Genomic DNA, 25,858 nt, shown 5'->3' on the forward strand with positions numbered 1-25,858 from the left:
ATAAAGGCTGCTCCAACTGGTACAGTATGTTTCCATTTTCATTAACTAACACAATTGCGGCAAGAATACCATTGTGTGTGTGGTAATTTAGTAAGGAAAGTTCCCATCAGTTATTCTCAGCCTATCCTTTTGGAGCCATCTTTCAATTTCTTACCCCCCACCTCACCCCAAATCCACCCCAGCCTCTTAAAAGAACACATAAACACTTGTTAGTAATCTATTGTAAACAAGCTTTTAAATATTTTCCCTCCATTGTCACACTTGATCAGTTCTTTATTGCAATGATTCTGGAATGGCAAAAATCAGTTTGAAGCAACATTAACAGAATAAGAATACAAGCAGCAAATAAAATACTAGACGGCGTGAGCATTTTTACACTCTGTGCTCTGCCACCCCATCCCACATCACACGCTAGGTCAGTGAAACACTATTTCTATCCGAATTATGTTTAGGACTGTTGATTGTATATGAGAGTATATACAATGTATTCTACACCAAAACTGAAATTTTAACGCCTGCATTCAGATGTCATGACAAACCATAGTTTATTATGATAGAACTGAGATACATCTTCCTCAAATCTATTCCTCCTGTGCCATGGCTGAAAAGAAATGAGAAGCTTTTGCTTCATTTTTTGTATGGAGCACAGTTGCTCGTTCTACCAAAATCTTAACAAGTATGGTTTGTTGAAACAAGTCAGCATTATAACTAATAGTTTGTAATGGGCTCATTTCAAGCAACATGCTGTTTCTCTATACTTCTTACCACCAGTTGTCCTAAGTTGTTTGCATATTCTTAGAGTAAGGAAAGGAATATATGCATGGGAACATGTGTGTGTGAGTGCACACTCACATACAAACACACATACACACACAGATTAAGGTTTGTAACTCTATAGTACAACTGTAAAACCATCAGTTTAAAAATATATAACACAATTACAATAGGGTCCTCATTGCTGAATATTTAGCATTAACATACAGGAGGCTAAGTGCTTGCAGGATCATTGGGTCTGGTCAGACGTTTTAATAAAGAGGTTGCTAATATTCACAAGCTGAAGAATTATATATCAGTATGTCCAGATGAGTGCCAGTTTCAAGACACACAGTCCCCATAGCCAACTCCCTTTCTTACACTGACACCAGCTTTTACATCTTGTGTACCACCCTGTCCAGAATGTGTAAAAGTTACTTTGGATACTACAGTGCCCAGAAAGCTTCAGTCAGTATGACCATCAAAGACAGAGCTCTGATTCCACCCACAATCCGTTACCAGTCCATAAGTCATCCTTGAGGAAGGCCAGTAGTTACACAAAAAAATCTTTAGATTTTGATGCTTTGGCCTGGCTATTGCTTTTTTCCCCTTTCCTTGAGACTTCAGTGTGGCATTGGCCCCAATCTAAAGAAAAACACTGGCTGCAATCCAGAAAACGTTACTTGCTCTACAATCAGCCATAATGACTTTTATCCATTGACTTCTAGAGAACTTGAAGCACAACTGAGGACTGACACCACTATACTCACACTAAGATGAAGGATTTAAAGCACCATTTGGGATTGAAGCCACTATACCTGCGCTAAAATTAAATTATATTTGTGGTGATGCATTCACACATACAATTCATTCAGTTATAAAGATGCATGTGTGAACTATTCTTGAATATGAAAACAAAATACATATTTAGTCAAGACCAAATTAGGTAGCTCCAAATGGTACATTTATAGTATAATTCTATGTATGTTTACTCAGAAGCATACTCCTCTGGGTTTAATTGGAATTAATCCTAGGTAAATGCACATAGGATTGCAGCTATAGACACTTCTTGCTGCTATTACAGGTATCTTGTAGGCTTGTGACATTTGTTCTCTTTATCATCTGTGTCTCCTGTTTGTGGCAACTGTTAGAATACTCCAATCACTCTTTTTAGAAACTGCTATGACTTTCCAAGATAACATGCATGTGTAGCTTGATCTGATGCCAATAACTTGATCTGATGCCAATAATGATTAATAAGCCCATGATGCTGTAGATAGAAAGAAAATATATATTAGAAACAATAATGTGAAGAATATTTGAAAATGTCTTAAATAAATAAGATAGTCTTTGATTTTTTTAAAAAAATTATATATCCAATCTAAAATAAATGTTGGAAATGTGAACATTGTTAATTTCGTACAAATATAGTGAATATTCAGAAACTCAGAGATACACCAATGAATGTTGACATAATCTTAATGAGACTGCTACTATAGCACTCACTACAATTATGGACATTTAGTGGAAGATATATAATTTACTTTTTTAAAAATCCAAAGAGAAAATATAAAGCTCAAAGAGCTCCATTTAATTTTAATTAGGTTTAAGAAATATACATTAAAATTAATTAGAATGATCTAATTCTGAATTAAAATTTATTTCATCCAAATCTCTAATTTGTTTTTCTAACATTGAAAATTATTTTGCTTCAGTTCTGTAACCTTACATTCATCTGATAGGAAAGAAAAACCTACTCCCCAGCAAAAAGCCTTGGGGTGACAGGACCCTTGCTAGAATTTGGGTCCCTTATAGCCAATTTGAGGGCTGCAACTTTTTTTTCCTCTGCCACCAAAGCAATGGTGAGGTTTGACAGAAATCCAAGTTTCTAGAACATAAGCTTGAAGTCAGAGTGGGGGTGGAAATCTGATAACTAAATCCAATTAACTAAATACAAATGAAGATATTATAAAATAAATTATCAAAATTATTTAAATTAAGAAGACTGAAAGGAAGAAATTACCAACTCACCCAGTCAGTGCACATCCCTTTTTAATCATAGAAGAAATTTATCTTGGAAGTCAACATTCACCAACTTCACTAAAAGGTCATGAGCTGGAAGTGCACAGTGGTGCCTCGGGGAACATTTAGACACAACAAGCTCTTTGCCTCCCCGGCCCTAGGAGTAACATAACCTACAAGGTGACTTCAGTACAAGTTTACCTTTCACTTTAGAGTAGCATGGGGTGCAATGCACTGTATTCCTGTAAATCCAAATGCTGTCTCCTGCCTTCAGGTTTTCCAAAGGTGCTTGGCAGACTTCACACTTGAAATAGACAAAAAATATAAGACTTAGCTTATGAAAGTTAATCATATGTTATGACTATACATGTGTTATGATAATATATAAAACACAGAAGGTACTATGTAGGCGTAAGATGCCAATAAATTTAGTATCAGGGCTTTTTTTTTTCCCCTGCACTGAATTCTCCATCAACACTACCATCACCACAATCGGGCAATGTTCTGGCACTGTAGAACCAGCTCAATACAACTTTCTCCTCTTATCCATTCTGCTTCACGCCTCAAGGGTGGTACAGAACCATCTCAGGAGGACTTCCCAGGCACCCCAGAGTACATTTAGAGGTGGGTAAGAAGTTGTAGTGGAGAAAGAAGATAATTCTCCCTCCAATTCCTGAGGGAAGCAGTCCTATCAATGGATTTCATTGGATTCCAGCAGTGCTGCTGCTATGTTCTATAATGGTTACCATGAGTTGAAGACCATATCTCCATGTTCTTTTCATTCTCCCTGCATGTCAGTACTGTATTTCATCTTACATGGATTCTAAGGGAGTAAGATACCTTCTACCAGGTCAAATTATTTGTCCATCTAGAACAGTCCTGTCTTCTTTAAACAGAAGTAACTGCCCAATGATCTTAGGTAGGGGCTACATGATATTTTAAAATCTGAATATGCCAGATATTCAATTTGGAAAAAATGTGCAGTTTGAAAACTGATAATGTTTAGTTAGAAAAATGGGAGGAAAGCTATACACCTTAAGCCTAAAACCTATTGTTAGTCCTAATTAGAGCAAAACTATGGAACAATTGATTCCATAGGTCTACATGAGGCTAACCAACAGGATTCCAGACTTAGTGTGTATTAAAAACTTAAATGAGATTGTTTCTCAGCAAATTTGAAGAAAACAGGAGAAGAGCAGTTTTGGAGAGGTACCAATTTTGTCTGTACAAATTCAATGAGAGAGTAAGAATAGTTTTAGAGTCTACCTGTTTAAAACCTAAAACCAAATATTTTATTATAATACAGAATCCCACAGCAATGGGTACATCACAAAAACTATGATTCAGAAGCACTGTAGCCAAAAAAACCCCTCAGCTTTGTTTTAAAAACATGGGCCAGAATACTGTATGGGATTTATGTTTGCATAAGCATGATAAGAGCTGTGCTGACTGCCCCTAAGGGGTGGCCTGCAGCCGCCTCTATCTGCGACAAATCAGGGCTGCGGTAACTGCACGCATGATTAAAAGCGGCTCCTTTTTGCACCCTGGAAAGGGCACCATAGCTGTTGGTGCATGGCTTTTCCACACTCCTTTGGTGCTATCTCAGGTAGTCACAGCGCCAGAGGAGTGCAGTGATGCTGCACATCATGTGGTGCAGTGCATGGTGTTACGCTGGCCTGGAGGCAGAGTCGGGGTGTGTGATGTGTAGATGCCACACCCCAACTCCACCTCCAGGCCAGCCAAAGATGCTGGTCTGCACAGCCCCATAGTTATAATGCTGTGCAGTGAATTTCAACTCAATTCTCTCTCCCCTCCCCAGCCCCATTTACAGTGAAGCAACCACTGCGATCAATGAAGGTCTGTTCCCCTGCTTCTCCAGAAGCAGCTGACTGCCATTTCCACTCCTTTCTCTGAGGAATCTCTCTTGTGACAGGTGAAAGTGTGGTCCTAGATGCAATTCCTCCTCACAGTGAAAATATCTTGCATGAGTGAGGGTGGGAACATCTGTCAGATCCCTATTAATCACAGTGGCTGCTGCCTGGCAAGTAGGAACTGAGTGACTTTCAGAATATGTAACAATTTTGAGTATTTAACTCTAAGTTACACATTTGTAACTGCCACAGAGGATTCCAGCCAAAATGATTTAGTTATGTTTCAAGATACCTTATACTGAGTTAGATCATCTGACTATCTACAACTGTACTGCAGTAGAAGAACAGTAGATGAAAGATGTATCAGCAGGCCTTAGGTAATCCCAACATCTCCAGACACATAATTAAAGTTTGGCCAGAGAGACCTAAATAGTCCAAAGAGACCTAATCTTGCTCAGTAAGCATGGGATACTGACTTAATATTATGTGAGACATAAAAAAGAAAGTAAGGAGCAGAAATAGAATGGTACATCTTGGAAAAGTCCAAGGTAGGTAGCTGAAACCCTGAACAGGAGCATTCTACACTGCAACATTTTGTGACAGGTCTGACTTATTGCACATAAAATACACGGTTTCAAAAAGCTTTATGTATTTATTTTACATGCCAATAGGGTTCACAGTTCCAATAACACAATCATTGCACCTTTTGTGACTGTCAGTAAAGTGTTCCTACCTTGAAGCAAGATGCATGACAGCAAATCTGCAAGGCATCCAGAATCATCTTGGTATCCATGGCCAAGGGCTTTCGACAGTAGGTGCACATTTCTTTTTCAATAATGGCTCTACACAGCAAAATGTTTAATTGAGTTTATTATACAACAGAAGGTAAGGAGCACAGGGGCTGTGTAGATGGGCACAACATACTCACACTCCCATTCCTGCATGACACTATTAACCTCTTGCCATCGCTCAAGCCTTACAGAGATGCCAAGACTGAATTCTCTGAAGGCCCTGGAAATTCTCCTAAGCAAGCCACCATCAAAATGAGTGTGAGGTACAAAACTCACTTCTAGTCAGAGCTTTATAAAGGTCCCTTTATTGGACTACAACTTCAACTCCTGCCAGTATGGCCAACTCTAGTTGGGGAATTGTGGGAGTTGTTGTCCAAAAAAGAACTTGGGCAGTTCCCATGTATTAAGTGGCCAAAGTGTGAATAAAACTATGGCTGGCATTCTGTCAGTGGATTATGATAGTTACACCATCATAATTCACTTTTATGGTCATTATGTAGGCCAGAATTCTGTTCCAACCACTCATCAACCTAAAACCCCTACAGACAGTTTGCAGGAGGTTTCTGCAGATGCCTGCTACAGCATGTCCAGCCACAGGGAAATAGTTGGACATGTCTCTGCTCATCCTCTCTGTGTTGGAGGGGCTGCACTGCTTATAAGGTGTGTATTTGGGGACAGCATTGAAATATGTAGCTGCAGAGACATAGCTATGTGACACACAGAAGTCTCCTGATTCAAGATCTTAGCTTGTGTCCATTCCTGGCACAATAAAGATAAGGTTTGTCCTTCTGACAGAACAAACCTCATGTTGAAGGGTGGTTGTCAATTGTGTAGACAATGTGCATCCTAAGGCAGAGTGTCGGAACCTTTGCAGAGCCATATGAGCATATGAGCCTGCTTAGGTTTTAGGATCTTCAGGGGGAGGCTTTCTCTAGGTCCCGCCACCATCACAGGCAAATTTAGTGAGGACCCAGGAGAGGGCCTTCTCAGTGACTGCTTTCAGATTGCAGATTCCCTCCCACAGGCAAAGGATGGCAGTCTCTTTCCTTTCCTTTCTCCAGCAGGCTAAGGCCTTTTAAATTAGGCAAACATTTAGTTAAAATCTATGTAAAATAAAGCATTTGTTGTAGGGTTGGATTTTTTAAATTCTTTTTAAAATTCTTTTTAAACTGTGATCAGTGGTTTCATATCATTTTAATCTTGTTTTTAACTGCATTGTTATATAATGCTTTTTCAACTTCTGTGTAATTTATTTTTAAACAATTTAAATATTTTTTAAAATGTGCAAGGCCTCCTGGGGTCTTGTACAAGGAGAGAAGCAGGATATAAATCAATGAAATAAATAATAAACTCTAGAAAAATCATGTGAGATCTGTTTATGTTTTTAAATGGGAACAGTCAGTGGTGTGGCTATGTGAGGGTAAAATGAGGGTATTATCTCCCAAATAAAAATTCTGTCCCTTATATTTTCCTTCAGTTCCCAAATGTCTTGCATCACAAAGAGTGAGACACTGAAAATCATTCACATCTAGAAGTCAGATATCTGCTGTATTTGCATTTCCTAGATAACTTTCCCTCCACTTTTTCTTCAGATGCCTAAACAATATTACTAAATCTTCTATTGAAGTTCGAAGTCACTGCAATGCTAAGCATTTGAGGACTGGAGGAATATTTCTTTGGAGAGGCTGAATTTCTACTTGAGGGATAATGCTCTGGTTTTGCCTTCCACCTTTAGCTACATCCCTGGGAACAGTCTTAAGGTATTGTTTCTTTAAAGTGTAAATAACTTGTGGGATGAGGTAAGGGGGAAAATTGTCAAAATACCTCTTCATATTTGGCTTTCTTGCACTTTCTCTCCAGCTGTCTAGATTTGGCAAGGACTGTTCCAATTACAGTAATCCTCTTTCATCCCACTTTTTCAACTGCTTTTAACATATCCCAGTTTCTATATCTCACTTCCCTCCTTTATTGTTGCTACAATCAGAGTTCAAAAGCAATCAATGAACTCAGCAAGGGGAAAGGAGAGGAAGGGCAGAAAATTGCCGTTCTCAGTAAGCCCAAGCAAAAGTGAAAAACTGCATCCTTTCCTAGATTGTCTGTTCTTCCATATTAATATTTTTTGGAATCTTGACCCTTTCTGATGTTGCTTGGCCATATGGGTCCTGGTTTTCATTTGTGAAATGTTGGAGGTTACACTACAGTAATCAGATTTCTACTTCTCTTACTCACTGTAGATATAGATAAAGAGAGATAGAGACAGGGACAGATAGGAGATACCTACCTATCAGAAGTAGAATAAACAGTTTTAATTGATTTTCCAGGGATGGTGTCTTCATAAGCATCATGGAGAAATTGGCTGCAGTGGAATGAACACATGTCAAATGACTAACAATACTTTTTTACTTTTTCACATTTGCACTCTAGCAAAGGAAGCCTATCATCAGTCAACATCAAAGCTATCCACACAAACCCAGGGGCAGATTGCAGAAATGCACAGACGTATGAGAAGAAGCTCTTCTTAAAAAGACAAAAGTTAAGAGAACAGTGTGGGGCAAGGAAAGAGTTAGGTTTTACGTGGTAAGAAAGGCAAAGAAAGCCTTGTTTATAAATAGCATTTTAGACAGCTTTCAGTGGAGGTTGGAGAGAATGAGGATTGTGCCCAGAGGATAGGAGATATATCTCTTACACACACAGTATTTTCTGAAATAACCATGGAACACACAATAATGTTAAGATGTCACACACGAAAAACATTCAGCATGGTACAGACAGAAATAAGGTTCAAAATGGGAAGAGAAAATAGGAGCATGTATTATTTTTATATTTCACTAGTACTGTATATTATTTCTTTGGGTATCTCTTACAGGCTCAAAAGGGGGTTAACACAAGCCCAGCAATATTTTTTTTTAAAATATTAGTGTTGTCATATAAATACTTGTGAAAAGACAGAAGATGAAAACCAAACTGGAAAAAGGGCACTTTTGAAAGGCTTCTGGCACCTTTGAAAGGCTAAAAATGTTATCATGCCATAGGTTTCCCTGGGCTGAAGTCCACTTCATCAGATGCATGAAGCATTATTGTGATTTACTGGAAGAGATACATATGGCCTGAGGGGGATTGTAAAAAGTGTGTTAGACAGAAATGGCATGCAGAAAGTTTACGCCATAATACATGGGTTGGTTTTCAAAGTTCCCTAAGATTTTGTTGCTTTGGCTGAAACAAAACTGACATGGCAACCTGTCTGGGAAAGATCCAACTGGACAGCAATGCATGAATAAAGTCTCATTTTCATAATTCTGTGCCCCAGCTTCCCTTCTCTAATACAGGAAGAATTATTTTCTTCTTCCAAAATATACGCCAAAAATATCTTGATACACAATCTGATGTCCAGTTTTAGCTATATCAGGCCATTGTTACTTACTCTTAAATGTCTTTATCTGGCAGTCTTGCTGGCAGCAGATGGAATTTGCTGACAATAAACATATTTATGACTGCAGCATTTTATACCTAACCACAGCATGTCACATCTGGAGTTATGGGTGAGTTCTGAGGTGGCTAAGTTTGTTGATGATGATAAATTATTTAGGCTGGTAAGAACATATAACGATTGTGAAGAGCTGTGAAAGGATCTCTTCAGACTTGTAGAATGGCCAGTAAAATGGCAAATGAGATTCAGTATAAGTGCAAAGTGAGGATTGTTGGGTCACATACACTGATAGCATATGAATGGGGAACAACTGGCCAGCTTGTTGTGGTGGTTGTACTCTTTTTTTTTTAAAGGCAAATTCCATGTAAGGCATAATTTAAAATGGAATAAGAAATAAAATTTGCAATATGTTATTGGCCTTATACAAATCCCTCAGGTGACACATCTACAGTCTTGTACCCTGTTCTTGTATCGCACCTTAAAAAGGGAGTTGCAGAGCTAGAAAGAGGTCAGAAAGGGCAACCTATATGTTCAAAGGACTTATCCTCTATGAGGAAAGGTTACAATATTTTGGCCTGTAGTTTAGAACAAAGGGGAATAAGAAAAGACATGATGGAGGCGTATAAAATTATGAATAAAGTCAAGAAAGAAGGGGAAAGCTTTTTCCCCTTCTTTTATGCTTAGGACTGAAACTAATAAGGAGAATCAGGACTGATGAAAGGAAGTAATTTTTCACACAGTATCTAGATAAACTATGGAATTTAGTCCCACTAGGTATAGTTAGGACTACTGATTCAAATGGCTTTAAATGGGTATTAGATACATTGATGGGAGTTGGCATTATCAATAACTACTATAGCTATATATCACCTCTAATATCAGAGGCAGTGAGACTCTGTATATTCCTTGTCTGAGGAATGTGAAATGGAGGGTGGATTTTACTCATGTCTGGCTCCTAGGCTTCCCATAAGCAATTCAACTGGCATTGCATTGGATTAGAGAGGCCTTTGGTCTGGCCCACCATAGCTCTTCTTATGATCTTGTAGTACATTTTGTAATAGTCACAATGGAGATCATGCCAGACAGATGCTTTTTCATATGAATATATGTTGATGTAGATGGTCCAGTCCCTACCATAGATTGCATAGATCCTGCTCCCAAAAGCGGCACTTAACATGTTAGAATATGTTTAGGTCTAATCTAGATACACTGAATTTTGTCTTCATACATTCCATGAGTTTCTGAATTATGAAATCTTAAATAAATGATACTCTTATTTGGCCAAACATCTGAGCATACAAATCTTTTGTCTTTTGATCTCTTGGGATCACATACTGGGCAGGAGCACATTTCCAGTGATTGCACATGGCTGAAATCACAGAAGCAATGAGTGTAGAAAGAAAGCATTTTATCCCTTTCTTTTCTATCCTTTCCTTACTCAAACTGGTAACCCAAGTGCTTCTTTGCCCACTCCATACCATCACAGAGCTCCATATACATTTTTACACGTGTCTGTAAAACACTTAATTTGGCCTTCGGTTATATTGAGTTGTATAATATTTACATCTTAACCAACTTCTACTATGTTGTGCCAGTGGAGTTTTGTGGCTCCAGTGTCGGTGGAATGGTGCACTGACACCGAATTGTAGTCCAAACTTTAAAGGAACTATTCAGGGTACTGAAGTCTTCCTCTAAAATGGGTTCAGCTGCTGGGTTAGCATCTTTGAAGTCTGAACAAAAATTCAGAGTGGATTCACCAGCTCAAGGACATTGAAGTTATTAATCTCACTATTTCTTCACAAATACTCCTTCCCACATACTCCCCCACACATACACTTTAAATACACCTGGGTCACAACCCAGGGCAGCATTATGCATGCTAAGCCCATTGGGATCAGTGAGCTTAAGCAAGCTTAGCTGGATGCTACAAGTGAGGCTGGAGACTGTAAATATCGATCTCCTCTTCCAGTCATTTCTCTCTCATCTTTTCTGCTTGCTTTTAGCATTCATATTTTATTCCAGGATGTCATAAAGCTCTAGACATTTTGTGATGATGCTGTGTTATTATTATACATGCAAGAAACCAGAACTTTTGGATTAGGCATGCCATAGCTGAAAAATAACATTGTGTATACATTTAAGCAAATTGTGCTTAAACAGTTGTTGTTGTTGTTGTTGTTGTTATTATTATTATTATTATTATTATTATTATTATTATTATTATTATCAAATTAGTATACAAGGAAAGAAGTGGGGAAAAATATGATGCATATTTTTCTGGTACCTATTCTCATACGTTCTTGTGTACACAATAGTGTCCTTTGGACGTGAATGACTGCTTGAGGCATTATAGCTGAAATACACACAAAAATGTAGAGAACTTCATTCTCTAAAAATAAATATAGAAAAAAAATCAAAAAGAGGCAATATCAAAGTACAATAACATATTCTAGGTTTCATTGGCTGTCCTTTGAGGCCTCAGTCTTGCTTGCATTTTTGAAATGCTGGATGCTTGTTTTTGAAATGATGGTTGGAAACAGAAGGATGCTCATCAAATGGCAACTTAACACAACTCACAGATGGTCCCTTAGGATCCACTGTTTCTCTTCTATATCTTACCCTATATTTGTTTTTGGACTCCATTTCTCATCTGGCCCAAAGTTGTAGGAGGATGGAAATGATTGTTGTCGTTGCGTGCCTTCAGGAAATTTCTGACTTATGGTAACCTTATCATATGATTTCTTTGGGAAGATTTTTTCAGAGGAAGCTTGCCATTACCTTCCCCTGGGGCTGAGAGCATGTGACTTGCCCAAGGTTACCCAGTGGGAGCATTCAAAACTGCACATACCTTTTTTGTAACCCCAGTACATCCAAGTACCCCACTGTTTTAAACAGGGGGAGAGGAACATTCAGCCCTACCCATGTTGATGAACTACTACTCTCATCATCCCTCACCATGGAGTACCCTGGCTAGGGTTGATGGGAACTGGGATCTACCTATTTTGGAGGCCCACATGTTGCCCACCCTGTTTTGGAAAGAGGAGGCACCTTTGTATATGAATCCCTTTGTACATGCCGATCTGTTCTCTTCATGGAAATGAATGGGGACACTGACAGGCAAGAAATGCCATGGGCATATTAAAACTCATGGATACACAAAGAGCTGGCAGGTCCAAGAAGACTGAATGCCTTTAAAGCTGAAACAAGCCTCGTTTGGAGAATGTTTATACCAGTGATAGCATTTTGCAAATGGGACAACAGCAACAACAAAGCAAACAGTACATGCAGTGATTTACAAATACTGTACCTGGAGCCTCTTGTGACCTGGTATAAATGGTCTGCATCAGACTGCTTAGCAGGAATGTTGGAAGTGTTGTAGCCTTGTTCGGGTGCCCTATAGAGGGAAAAGCTTGAGTAAGTTTTTACACTTTCATTCTATCTGCCTTTTAATGTCACAGAAATGGGGAGGAGGAATACTAAAAGGGAATGAAGAAAATCTTCTCTGGGAAATTTTGCAAAAAGAAGGTATTTGTCTCCAGCCATCGTGCTGGCTATTTTGCCTTTATCCTGAATGTCTGCTGTTTTTGTGCCAAACCTTTAAAGGTTCTGCTCAATGAATGGGACTCAGTGCCTACCCCTATTTTATATGCAAAACGTGTAGCCTGAACAAGGCCCCTCTACTGTTCCTCCAATCAACTGTGATGAGGTTGCTCCGAGAGCAAAGAACAGAGCCCATTCTTCACATACAAGCCTTGGCTGCAGTCCTACTCTTCTTTGAGGTGACTCTGAAGTCAAAGAAATTTTACTGCTGCAAATGTTCCAGCAAAGAACTCATTCTTTTAAAACAGCTAACAGCCTAATGGGTCTAGTAGAACCAGGGAAACTAGGCAGGGGAGGGTGGGAACAGGCAAGGAGAGATGGAGGGATGGCGACTGGAGCTGGGGGCTCTTTGTTAATTAGATGTGCTCCAGGTTATAAGCATCATAATCCTACACAAGTACAGTTTAATTTAGGCATGACTGAGTTAAACCAAGTTTATTCCATACTCCATATAAAAGGTTATGAGGATTGCTCCACTCCTGACTATGATTGTTGGCTATTGATGAATTGTTATTTTAGAGAACTAATAGGAATGTTGGTTAATTCAGTATTAGTGTTTTATTGATCATATTTTGTATTATTGTATCATTTTTACTGATGCAATCCTGCCTTGAACCTTGGGAGAGGCAGGAAATATAAATAAACTATTATTATTATTATTATTATTATTATTATTATTATTATTATTATTATTATTATTATTCCCTTTCCTTAGTATAACCCTAACTTAAAGATAGTTCAGCTGCAGATATTAGGCACAAGCCTCTTCTGCCAGCAGAAAACCTCTTCTGTTGGTAGAAATGCTCTTCTGCCAGCTAATCTCAGGGTGGCTGTAAGAAATTAGATATATAAGACTTATTACAGTATTTGTTTTATTTTGATCCACAATAGGGAATTTTATTACTAGGAGATCGTCCAGTTCTTGGTTTCTGTAAAAGAAGGAGAATATGCTAGCATGACAACCCAAAACATTAATTTCCTGACTCTGAGAATGATTTCCCAAATCTAGAGCTCCATGACTGCTATACCTGTAATGGGAAATACTTCCAGGCACCCATTTGTTTCTATGAAGGAAAGAAACTCTTATCAAACCTATCTTCCACTGAGGTGTTAATGCTGCACAGAAATAAACAAGGATGGCTTTGCATACAGGACCAAACATGTGCCTCCTGCAGACATAAAGGGGGTATAGTTTTAACTGACACAACACATAACTTCAAGCAGGTTTGTAAAGAGAAGCAGGAATGGAATTTTTAAAATGTCTTGTTTTTCTGTACAGTGTTATCCACAGTAATGAGGTCATCTAGATTCTTTCCCCGTGAGAGAAACAAACAGAAAAAAAAGAGAATGTCAGACTAGAAGTTACTATCATCCTCAGAAGAAATGCAAGGGAGTTTGACACAGAAGAATGACTGATAAAAGGTGATCAATCAAGGCCTTGTCAGTTACCAAGAAGTAATCAGAAGTTCGGAGGTATTTGTATGTTAAGTACAAAGTATTATCTTAAGTTACATAACAACTAATAATTCTAGTAAAATATTATTCTTCCAAGATTTAAAGGTATTAAATTTTTCACAAGATTTGATGATCATCATTGAGTGACATGATCGAAACTAAGCTTTTTGAAGAACTCTAATGCCAGCATCTATTCTGCAGTGTTTCAGTCTCTCTTTGGCTGGCTCAAGTAATTGGCACTGGGAAAATGCTAAGCATCTTGCCTGGCAAATCTCTCTGCAACAGCAGGGATGCTTTCTGGAACTGCAAGGAAAGGAACATAGGCAGTATATCTCAAACAAAGTACTTTGTTTTTAGTGTACCATGGCTTAAGAGCATTTCTTGAAACATCAAATATTTAATGTGCTCTGTCTTTAAATACATCTTCAGTACAGAACTCAGAAAAGCCTCTTCTCTGGACTACAATTCCCAGAATTACTGAATCAGCATGAACACTGACCATACTGGGCAGGGGATTCTGGAGTTGTAGCCCAAAAAGTAACTTTGAGAATAACAACATGGCTACAGCAATGGAATAAATCCTATAATTTTCTTATTCTTAAAGCATACTTATAATCAGACAGAATTAAACTTTAGTGCAATTAATACAACCCAGGGAGGATTTGGAGTGAAATACATTTTCAGCAGCTCCATGTAATATATGCTGGGCCCAGTTGTACAAAGATAGGTGTCTCTGAAGGCTTCCTTGTTAATGATAGCAGTTCACATCAGCCAATCCCCACAAAGCCAATGTGGAACTTAGTGTGTGTTAGCACCCATTCTCTTCTGAAGTGAAGGTCAAATTGGAAAAAAACAACAAACCTCTTTCTTCTATTGCCTATATTTTATCACAACTTTCACACAATAAAGGTAACATGCATGGTTCTGCTCCTCCCAATGTGGTCCTTACAACAACTATGTAACAGGTAGGTGAGTATGAATCAGGATGACTGACCGCAATTCATCTATTCCCACTCAGTAGCAGCTTAAACCTACATCTCCCAAGTCCTGGTCGAAGACTCCAGTCCAGAGAGGAGCAACACCCAATATGTTACTGTACTGTAAGCCCTAGCAGTTTTAGCTGGCCTGGCCAATGGCGAGGGAAGCTGGGAGTTGCAATCCAACATCCGGAGGGCCATGCTTTGCACACCCCCGTTGCAGCCAATATACCCTATAATATACTGCTTTCAGCTCCTTAAAACAAAGGCAGGATAGAACTGTGGTGAGACCAATACAATAAAGGCCTCATTCCCACTTACAGATAAATTGGTGTGTGATTCGAATCTATGGATCGATTTGACAGCAGAGCGTGGTTCCCACTACATTTGCCCCAATCACATTTTCCCCCACTACATTTGCCCTGGTCACATTTTCCATCCAAAATAATCCACTTGTGGTTCCCATTCACAAATGAATCTATTCAAAATGATTCAGTTTCAGCTGGCCAAAGGGGAAATTTGAACCAATTCTGATCTGCGTGTGGTTCACACTTGCGCAGATTCAATTTATCAAAAAAGAAGCGGGAAAAATCAGAGTTAAAAAGACACAGGTTAAATTGGTCTAACGTATGGCCCCCCTCTTGGATTAAGTGAGAACCAGGGTCATTTGAACCAGTTCAAACCGATTCATGATCTAATTTAAAAGGTAGTGGGAATGAGGCCAAAGAAAGTACTCATGAGATGGAAATATAATATAAAAGATATCAACACATTTAAAATAATGAACCAAAGCAATAGGCAAAGAAACGAATGGAACAAAGCAATGACAGCAAAAGCAGGAAACTAATGGATATTCTCACCCGTCTTTGGGAATTTCTGAAGCAAATATCAGACCCATCACACCAGCTGTTGTTAGCAGCACAGTCAGAAAAGGTGACTTAGGCACTGAGTGGAGATCCCACATGTTTCTGTACTAAACATGTTTGTGGCTTTCCAGCACATATGCAGATATAGTCTTACAACTGGAAAATCCTGTTAACAGTCTCCACCTTAATATTGTTTTGACCATTCCTTAGTGCAATCTTCCCCAACCTGGTGCCCTTCAGATGTGCTGAACTTTTGCTCCTACAACCCTCCACCTTCCTATAGTTCATTCCTTTGGGGTTTCATCATAAGGTCTCTTTTCACTCCCTATGTGGCCCTTTCAGGCCATACAACTATCATACTTTAATGGCCAGGGCTGCGAGCTTTAAAAATTCTGGGCTCTGTAGTTTGAAGAGGCACTGGAACTAACTACTACATGGGAGTAAAAATCCCAGGTTCCTTAGGATGAAGCCTTGACAGTTTCAAATTGTATCAAAGGGCTATAATGGTGTGGTGTAAAAGCAACTTTGAGAGCCAGCATGATGTAGTGGTTTGAGCATTGGACTACAACTCTGGAGATCAGGGTTTTTGATTCCCTACTCAGCCATGGAAGCCCATTAAGTGGTGAGGCACACACTCTCAGCCCCAGAAACCCCCATGATGGGTTTGCCTTTGGATGGCAATAAGTCAGAAACAACTTGAAGGCATACAACAACAACAAAGCAACCTTAGATTAATACTTTGGTTAATAAGTTCAAGAATCTATTGCTGCCACAGCAGCTGTAGCACAAAAAAAAAACAGCTACATGACTGGTCTAAGAAAAATTTCAAGAAGAGAAACATAAAATAACAAACACAGGAGATAATGTAGATGCCACACAGCCATCCCAATTAGCCTTGGCTATAATGTGAAGAATGGAACAAATGAGCCACTCTTCTCTGCTCATGGGATCTCCCTGACTCCAAGGTCTGTTATTTCCTGTTAGACTCTAGATGGGACCTGAAAGTCATGCATTGTACAAGTACTTACAGTCCAGTCCAGCTCCATTGTTACATTCTTTGCAAGATGGAAGTGGGAGGAAACAGTGGGAGGGTATACATGAACCAGACACATGTGGCTATTCTAAGGGGGAAATTACTTTTTGGACCACAGCTACCAGAATCCTTCAGCTAGAATGGCTAGCATCCTGGCTATTATCTCAGTGCAAAGAATGTCTAATGAAGACCAGGGTATTTTGGGGCACTTTTGACTAAGTAAACTCACATCTACACATGTTATCATTATAACAAATACACTATAAGGAGAAGGCTCACGCAATTAATTTTTTCTCTGCCCAATGTTCTTTCAGAACATTAGCCTGGGAAACATTTTTGTGAAAAACATTTTGTATAGCCATGGATTTCCACAGATGTTGCCAACATTTCTCACCAGCAATTTCTGTAATTGTAGGGATGCATATTTTTCTCTGCAGTGTGTGGGTCATGGGAACTGAAAAGCAACAGAAACATTTGTGGCTCACTACTGAGATTTTCACCACTGGACTGTATCTTCTGGGAGTGTTGTACAAACACAACACTGGCTGCAAAGACTAGCCCAAAGAGATTTGTGGGAGGTTTGTGGGAAGATATTCTTCCTCTTTGGTAAGTGGTGAGACAAAATGGCTGGGAAGAGGGATGCTTACCAATTAGGCTGGCATTCTATGACCTGACTATAAAGGAAATAATAGGCCTGAACATACAGGCCAAAATAAAACTGCTTCGGGTCACTTTGGAGATATTATGTTTAAATGATACATGTGTCCTAAGAAGCTGGATACCAGTAAGGTATAATGATTTCTGTGTCAGACTAGAACTCTAGAATTCCTGCTTGACCATGGAAACCCACTGGGTACCCTTGAGCAAGTCACACTCTCTCAGCCTCAGAGGAAAGCAATGCCAAACCCTCTTTGAACAAATCTTGCCAAGAAAACCCATGATAGTTTCACCTTAGGGTTTCCATTAGTGTCTCTCTTGAAGACACACAATAACAACAAAAATTGTCAGGAAGAGGCAATATAAGTTACATTGTTTTTATAGCTACATTAAATTGTAGTAGAGATGTGTGACTTGATTACCAGACTCACCCCTTGCCATATCCGTTAGGTGCACGATTCACTTGGATGACATCATCCGGGTCTTGGTGTCTTCAAAGTTGAAATAAAAACGAAGTTTACTGTCAGCATACATTACCTTTTTGGTAAACTGGGGAGAAAGGAGCCCACTTCTATTTCCTAGCATCACAAAGGCTCACCCTCCTAAAACAAATATAACTTTGCTTGTGTAAAAAAAAGCACAATGAACAGGAACTGGAACACCAGTTGCTTTGTCTTATTTGCATTATCTGTAAGTTTATTTATTGTAGCAGAAATCTTTGCTTGGACTATAGTACTCCAAAAAGACAGAAAGATACCATATTTATAGTAATGCACGTTATTTCTGGGTTTATGAGGCCTAATCACATTGAAGGCATCAGATCCTATCTGATCCTGGCAGCTAAGCAGGGTCAGGGCTGGTTAGGACAGCGCTTGGTATCCGCTGGAGTTGGTTTCCAGGATACCTCATGGATACCAAAATCCATGGCTGCTCAAGTCTAATTAAATAGAATGGCATAGTAAAATGGTATCCAAATTAAAAAAATGGGAAAATCAAGGTTTGCTTTTTGAAATTTATATTTTTAAAAAATTCAATCTGTGGATGCTTAAATCTGTGGATAACAAATCCGTGGATACAGAGAGCTGACCATATTTGGATGGGAGACTGCCAATGAATACCAGGTGCTGTAGACTATATTTCAGAAGAAGGAACTAGAAAAATCCCCTCTGAATGTTTCTTCCCTAAGAAAATCCTATGAAAAATTCATGGGGTCACCATAAGTTGTCAGGTAACTTGAAGGCGCACACACACACACCCTCAGTTCTGGTGTGGCATTCTATGTTCGGTACAGAAAATCAGCAGAGAAAGGAACACATAGGTCCAAGGTTTCCCAATCTAGCTGGACTATTGGGTCCAGTAAAGCAAAGGAGCACTGCTAGAATAAACCCAGAATTTCATATCATTCTTACTGTGATTGAGCCTTTCTCACAGCTTCATCCTTTAAAATATATGAAGAAAAACAGATTTCTGAGACTTACCTCTGGTCATGTTTATTAATGTTGGGTTTGTCTTGGATGGATTTTTCTTGATCTTGGCTTCTTCTGAAATGAAGCAAAACCAATGGAAAGAAGTACACATATATTCCTGAGATTAGGTAGCTAGAATTAGGAATTTCATATTCTTATTTTATAAACTTTATTTATCATATTCAACGCAAACAAACCACTCATAATCTTAATAATTGAAGCTAGAGAATGTATATGTCTATTTTTACTTATTTCATTATTCACTAAAGAAAATTTCAGAAAGAAAGTATGATTCTTTTTTGTGGGGTCTTCAGGCTATGTGGATGTGTTCTGGAAGAGTTTATTCCTAATGTTTTGCCAGCATCTGTAGCTGGCATTCTCTGAAGATGCCAACCACAGATGCTGGCAAAATGTCAGGAATAAACTCTTCCAGAGCATGGTCACATAGGCTGAAAACCCCACAAAAAACTATGGATTCCAGCCGTGAAAGCCTTTGACTTCACAAAGTATGATTAGCTTGATACTAGCTGATGTAAACAGGAAGTCTTGTATTATATTATGTTTGTATTATGTATTATAATATGTTTGTATTACCCTTCCTCCACAGGCATTTTACACTAGAAGACAACCTTTAAGATATGGGCAATGACATATGACTGAGGAATATGCAAGAGGGAGCTGCTGGAGCTTTCATATATTTCGCAGTCAAGTTACCTCCCTCCTGTGACTTTTTAGGGGTGGAAAGGGACATAATGAAGGGGAATTACCCTTGGGAGTGATTGAGACTGAATGTTCTGGGGTTGGTTTAACACAGGGGTAGGCAACCTTTTTGAGCCGGGGGCCGGGTTGCTGTCCCTCAGACAACTGGGGGGGCCGAAGCCAAAAAATAAATAATTAAATAATTTTTTAAAAAATTAAATATATAAACAGGACAAATGTAGGACAAAATTTTCAAATGGAAGACACTTTTTTTTAAAAAAATGGAGGACACGCGAAAAAAATGCTGATTTTTTAAAAAATGTTAATATAAATGCATGTTTCTGAGGCTTCTATAGACAATTGCCCCCCAAAGGCCCCTGCGGCAATCGGTGGCAGGACCAGGCCGGGGGCCAGTCCCAAGGCCTTGCTGGGCCACATCCGGCCCGCGGGCCGCAGGTTGCCTACCCCTGGTTTAACATCTATAGTTCCCTCTCCATTGATCAGATGGCCTGTGTCAGAGTGCACCCTCTTTTCAGGTTCCTCTGGAAGAAAAGCTGGCTACCTCTGTCAGCAGAAGGCTATCAAATTTTCTAACAGCTATGTGGAGTCAAATTCTTGGAAGCTGTGCCTAATAACTACTGCTTTTGTTCCCAGCCTTTTCTCTACAAGAACAACACAGAGTAATCTTTGAAAATAAATGAGGTAACAATTTCTTCTGAGACTTACCTCTGGTCACTTTTATCCTCTTTAGCTTTGACTTTAATGAGGTTATCCAAGTCTTGGTTTCTTCAGAGATGATAATCAATGGAAGGAAACAGATATTTCAGTGCTCAGTTAGCCAGAATCATTACTTTGATCTCCAAAGCAAATAAACCACATGGCATCTTTACAGCTGAAGGTCCAGTATATATTTGTGGCAATTTTATATTTAAGTTAGATTTAATTTTTGAATAAAGAAAATGTTGAAATGTTTAGCTTCAACTATCCTGTGTAAAATATTTATTGTGTTTTATGTCAAACCTAGTGTGCTAAATAAACAAAATTGAAAGATATGACACAAAATTTGTAGTGTTTAAACTGTGGAGCATCCATGATCCTACCCCACTGAGAATTTCACTGTATTGTGGAATATAGGGATCTCTATCCCTGAAAGAGTGTTTGTGTGAACAGAATCAAGTGTGTCTCACCCAAAGACTGAAAATCAGAAAACGTGGAATAAAAGTAAAATAAAATAAGAGAAAATAGAATGAACTAAATGTACACTCATTGCATTGTGGGGCATTTCTTGATCCCAGCCAATTTCAGAAATTGCCTGAGAAAAAGACAAGTTGTCCCTCACCCCTTCCATTCCACCTACAGAAGATGGCTGGGCTGCATGGGAATATTTCCTGCACTCTGAGGGTAGCGGAGTGGCTTATGGACAGGCTGTCTCTAGGATATTCAGAGCTCTGTCCTCCAATACCTACTAATATTTTGTGTCCTCCTCCTATCATCTGGCAAACAGAGAGGAGACAAGTTCCACATGCTCCAAGATGGTCAACTGTTTATTCAATGTTTATTCAGTGTTTAAAAAGCCCAATGCGTTTTGGCCACACTACGCCTAGTGTGGCCGAAACATGTCGGGCTTTTTAAATACTGAATAAACACTGAATAAACAGTTGACCATCTTAGAGCATGTGGAGCTTGTCTCCTCTCTGTTTGCTGCTTGGCTACATGTTTTCAGGTCCTTATTTATGCTCTCATCTCATCATCTGCCATCTTAAATAACTGGTTCTCTACATAATGGTAGAGATGACCCTGATCTTAGGAATTGGTCTAGATCATTTATTCTCATTCTAAGATGATATCCAAATATAACATAACCATATAAAAATATAACTATAAACAGAATAAGTTGTACCTCCCAATTCTCTCTGTGGTTGCAGTTCTGTTGACATCTGATACATTGGGTTTCAGTGGAGATATCTGCCTATAAGTCAATAAAAAAGTTTAAAATGAATTTCTGTCACAGAAAAAAGTTGTTCTGTCAGGTTTTTAAAACACACATTTCTTACATATTAGGTAGATGGACAAATTACTATTAATTTTCTATTAACAAGCTAAAAAGGTAAATCTTGGACAGTTAGGTATTTAGTAATGAGGAATCTTCCCATAGTATTGTTTATAAAACAAACAAACAAGCCCTGCAAGCAGCATTACCTGAGGATTTTACACAATGCGCAAACTTATAAAAGAAAGTTTTAAATACTAGCACTGGATAAAAATGAAACACTCAGAGTCAACACTCATCTGCACTCTATTTTCATTTTTTTAATTCCCTGAAATGGCTAATTTTAAAGTTCATACTTTGAGAGAAAGGGTTGTGTTGGTGAGCTGTGTCTCAAGAGAATATTTTTAGAAACAGCTTTGTATGGGGCAGATCAGGCTACTTGCCAGAAGGGAGTTATACAGGGTGCAGATCATGTCATGTCAGGGCTAAGCATCTAAATCTAGAGATAGGTCATAGCCAGGTTTATTTTGTGGGGTCACTGTGATGTTAGGCATGAATGAAAACCTTCTTCCCAAGCTCTTTTGCTACTTACTATACATAAACAATGCAAATTTTACTCTTTTTGCAAAAGTACTTTGAGACAAATAATACCCTGAGAACAAACAGAGGAGGAGACAGATATTATGTGAAGACAGATACTCAGTGTTCAGCATTAGCTGCCATTGATGTGTTTTTAGCAGGTACGTTGGATAAGAGAAATTGTGGCATAGCCAAGTAAAACTAATCTGACTCTGACTCTGCAATAATCCCAGAACGTAGGGATGGGCACATGCTCCAGGCTTGTGGAGAACTTGAATGCAATCAGGGACCCAGCAGTACTTGCCATGTGGTCTGCCAACCAACAAAAAAAGGATTTTAGACTGCCTGAGCATTATTTATGCATATAGCAGTATTTGCTCATAAATGCCCAGTTTACATGAAAAGTTGAAAACAAGGTATAAATAGGAGGCTTGCTTTCTCACCCTGCAAAACATATGACCTGTTGTGGCTCCTGCTAAACAAATGAGAGGCAGAAACCCTTGCTAATTCAGGCCATTCCTGGCATTTACAGTGAGACAACCATCTCAGGGGATAGATGGTGAAGAGGAAGTAAAGTCAATCCTTAACTTTGTCTGTTCTTCCTAAACCCTCAGCCATTCTTCCTATTTTAAAACAGGCTGGTGTGTGCTGCTGCTGCTGCTACTACTGCTTTCAGGTATATCAGAGGAAGCTATCCTGCTGTCAGTGTTGCATCAAGGTTCAGATGTTGATCCAGTTGGCTTTTGCATGTGGAACAGAGAAGGTGCCATCATGTCCCATGCTACAGACAGAAAGATGTGTTGAGACAGCTAAGCAAATCATCTGGATATCTACCAGTAGATGACAATTTAACCTTCTGTCTGGTGTTAATCTATACACATGTCTTATGTGTTAAGTGGATCATCTGACTGACTTGAATGATAACTGAAACATCTAGGAATTAAAATCAGAAATGTAATGTTTACAAGGGGAGTGGTATCTGCAGTGTGGATCATCAAGTGATATATAAGAACATGCAGCCCAGCTATTGGCATTTCAATGTCTAAGCCAGGCACTCTAGATGAAATATTATGGCTCTCCCGTATTTTTGTTCTGCTGAATAAATCAATGTGTCTCTTTTTCGCATGTATAAAAGTTAATGCTGATTAGGCTGGCAACAAAACATATCACCATCAATATGGTTCAGTGATTAAACAGCCCCATAGAAACTGAGGGATACTTAAATTCAGTCACAAAGAACAACTGAAAAAAGTTCAGTGACATAATGCTTCAAAAAATTAAGAGTTATTAGCTTAGGACAACATTAGCTGGAGTCTGAGTATTATAATATCATACTGAAATTTTAGAAACAGAAGAACATAACCCACAGTTATGACAGAGTAAATGTTTAAGATTTTAGCACCAATATCATGAAAGGAGAAAGCACATGAACATGAACAATGATTTTAAAATGCACTTCAAGTTAGTTTATGGTGTGTCCCTTAGTGGCCTTAGGAGCAGTCAATGCATTCTAACTAAAAGTGTAATTGTATGCATGTATATACAGAAATAATGTTCATTATCAGCATTAGGATTAATTGATGAGAAATACATGTGCATTAGAAAGGAAGGATATACATTTTTGAACAAATGTCAATGGTGGTTTAAATCCAACTGTTAATTCCTATTAGAGTACAACCTTTAAATCAATGCAACTTCCATAAGTATTGACTGGACAAGTTCCCATTCTGATTCAGTGGTTGTACTCTAGTTGGGACTAACTATTTGATTTAGGCCAATGCTTCGAACATACATACATTCAGTGGGTTGGATCCAGACTTAAAGTGTAAACACTTTACTCAATGAAATCTAAGTTACATAGGACTAACACATGTCTGACTGATTTCAGCTGGAAGTCACATACTAGTATCAGCCTCAGAGGAAGGCAAAGAAAATTGTTTTCTGAACAAATTCTGCCAGGATATTCTTGTGATGGGGTTGCCTTAGGGTCGGCATAAGTCAGAAATGACTTATAGGCACACAATAGCAACTCCAAATGTGAGCAAGTCTAAATTCATCCTAATATGTCTTATTGTCAACCAACAAGCAAAAGACCAGAATTGATATTTGGCCTGAACTGGACCTGGACTTCTTACAGGCAGTCTGATAGGCCACTTTGTAAACAGAATCCTGGAGCAGATCTCACATGGCTCTTCTTGTGTTCTTATTTGCCAATTCTAAATGCGAGGCAACAGACAATTTACACAAAGATATTAATGTAGGCAAAAAAGAAGCAGTAATGACGACACTTTTTTGTGTGTGGAGGAGTTCACAATGGAAAAGGGCAATCTGTCCTCAAAGAAATCTTGGGCTTGAGCAAAAGAAGATTGCCTTCTATCACTGTGTCATCCAGACGTCAGTATTGTGTAGTTTTGAAAGGCTAAGGCTATTTGTGTCCAGGTCAGCACTCATAGGGCAATTTGTAAGCTAGCCAGTAAATGAAGCTTATACAGGAATAGCATTTGTTCCGATTCAGGAGGGAGTTTTCCTCTGTGTCAAGACATTGACCAGACAGTACCAGACTGATTTAATTTCACCTCACAGAAGACTAGACCACAAAGAGGAGCCAAGGATTAGGAAACTAAATAGTGTTGTGGCCAGCCATGAAAAAGCATTTACCAAAATCTCCTGAGCTGCTGAGTACAGTAATTTTCAGACTTAAGCAGATGGGAAGAAGCTGTCTTTCCGGATGCTTTAAGAGGTGGTATGAACAATAAAACAAGGACAGGGAAAGTAAAGCCAGCTTCCTTAGTTATGCTTTCTGAATAAGTGTGGACTCTTAGGTTTTCTGTTGGTTCTGTTACTAGGATGCACATTCTACAAAACATCAATACATAAGATCATTCATACAACAAAGCAATAAAACCAGAATATTTGGCTGGGAAGACAATACAGATGGCTACATGTATTGCCATGTATTGCTAGAAGAAAATCTGTTCCAAGGTTCATTTCATACGATGCCATAGAATAAATTATAACTATTTTTTTTATATTGGAATACAACCTACAGGACAAGAATAATTCTTTTCCAGCCCTGAAGCTCTTCCCTCACCTATGCACTCTTTAAAGTCAATTGCATTTTCACGGCCATTGCCAATGTTCCCATTAATGCCTGGCTTAAAAATAACTACCGTAAGTCAAAGATATATTTTTCATTTCTTATATTTGAAACTTTTTTTGACTATATAGAAACAACCCTCTAGTAAATATATAATATTGTGAGGCTATCTAATGTTCTGCACTAGGGATGGGGAATGAGTGGCCTTCTAGAAGTTGTACAACTACAGCTCCCATCATTTCTGTCCATTGGTCATGATGGCTAGGCCTATGAGAGTTCAACAACACCCCAAGGACCACAGGTTCTCCACTTGCATTGCTTTCTAGATGCTTCCACAACACTTGCTAGCCTTCACAGTTCCACAGGTATTGCTCCTCAGTGGACACAAGGAAGAACTGATATAGCTTACTTATCATTTTCCACAAAGGATTCATTGTTATCAATATTTAGAAGTGTGAAACTCTCCTGCCTTAAAACCTGTCAAGATAGTGGAGACAGGTTTTCTCTTACAGGTTCAATTCTTCACACACTTTTTCTATACCAGATTATTATTTTGATAGATCCACCGGATTCAT

General features: G+C 38.7%; 1 protein-coding gene across 1 annotated transcript in view; it reads right to left on the reverse strand.

Annotated features, from left to right (window-relative positions):
* Positions 1 to 257: 257 nt before the first annotated feature.
* The window catches only part of SCEL (sciellin), a 66,157-nt gene continuing 40,556 nt past the window's right edge, over positions 258 to 25,858 (reverse strand). The window contains 11 exon segments of the mRNA XM_042458425.1: positions 258 to 2,023; positions 2,977 to 3,079; positions 5,380 to 5,488; positions 7,719 to 7,793; positions 11,149 to 11,217; positions 12,172 to 12,258; positions 17,190 to 17,249; positions 17,884 to 17,943; positions 18,931 to 18,993; positions 20,344 to 20,403; positions 21,518 to 21,586. Coding sequence (XP_042314359.1) covers positions 2,007 to 2,023; positions 2,977 to 3,079; positions 5,380 to 5,488; positions 7,719 to 7,793; positions 11,149 to 11,217; positions 12,172 to 12,258; positions 17,190 to 17,249; positions 17,884 to 17,943; positions 18,931 to 18,993; positions 20,344 to 20,403; positions 21,518 to 21,586 — 772 coding nt within the window. The 3' untranslated portion in view covers positions 258 to 2,006.

Source organism: Sceloporus undulatus, chromosome 3 (assembly GCF_019175285.1).
Source record: "Sceloporus undulatus isolate JIND9_A2432 ecotype Alabama chromosome 3, SceUnd_v1.1, whole genome shotgun sequence".
Lineage (NCBI taxonomy): Eukaryota > Metazoa > Chordata > Lepidosauria > Squamata > Phrynosomatidae > Sceloporus > Sceloporus undulatus.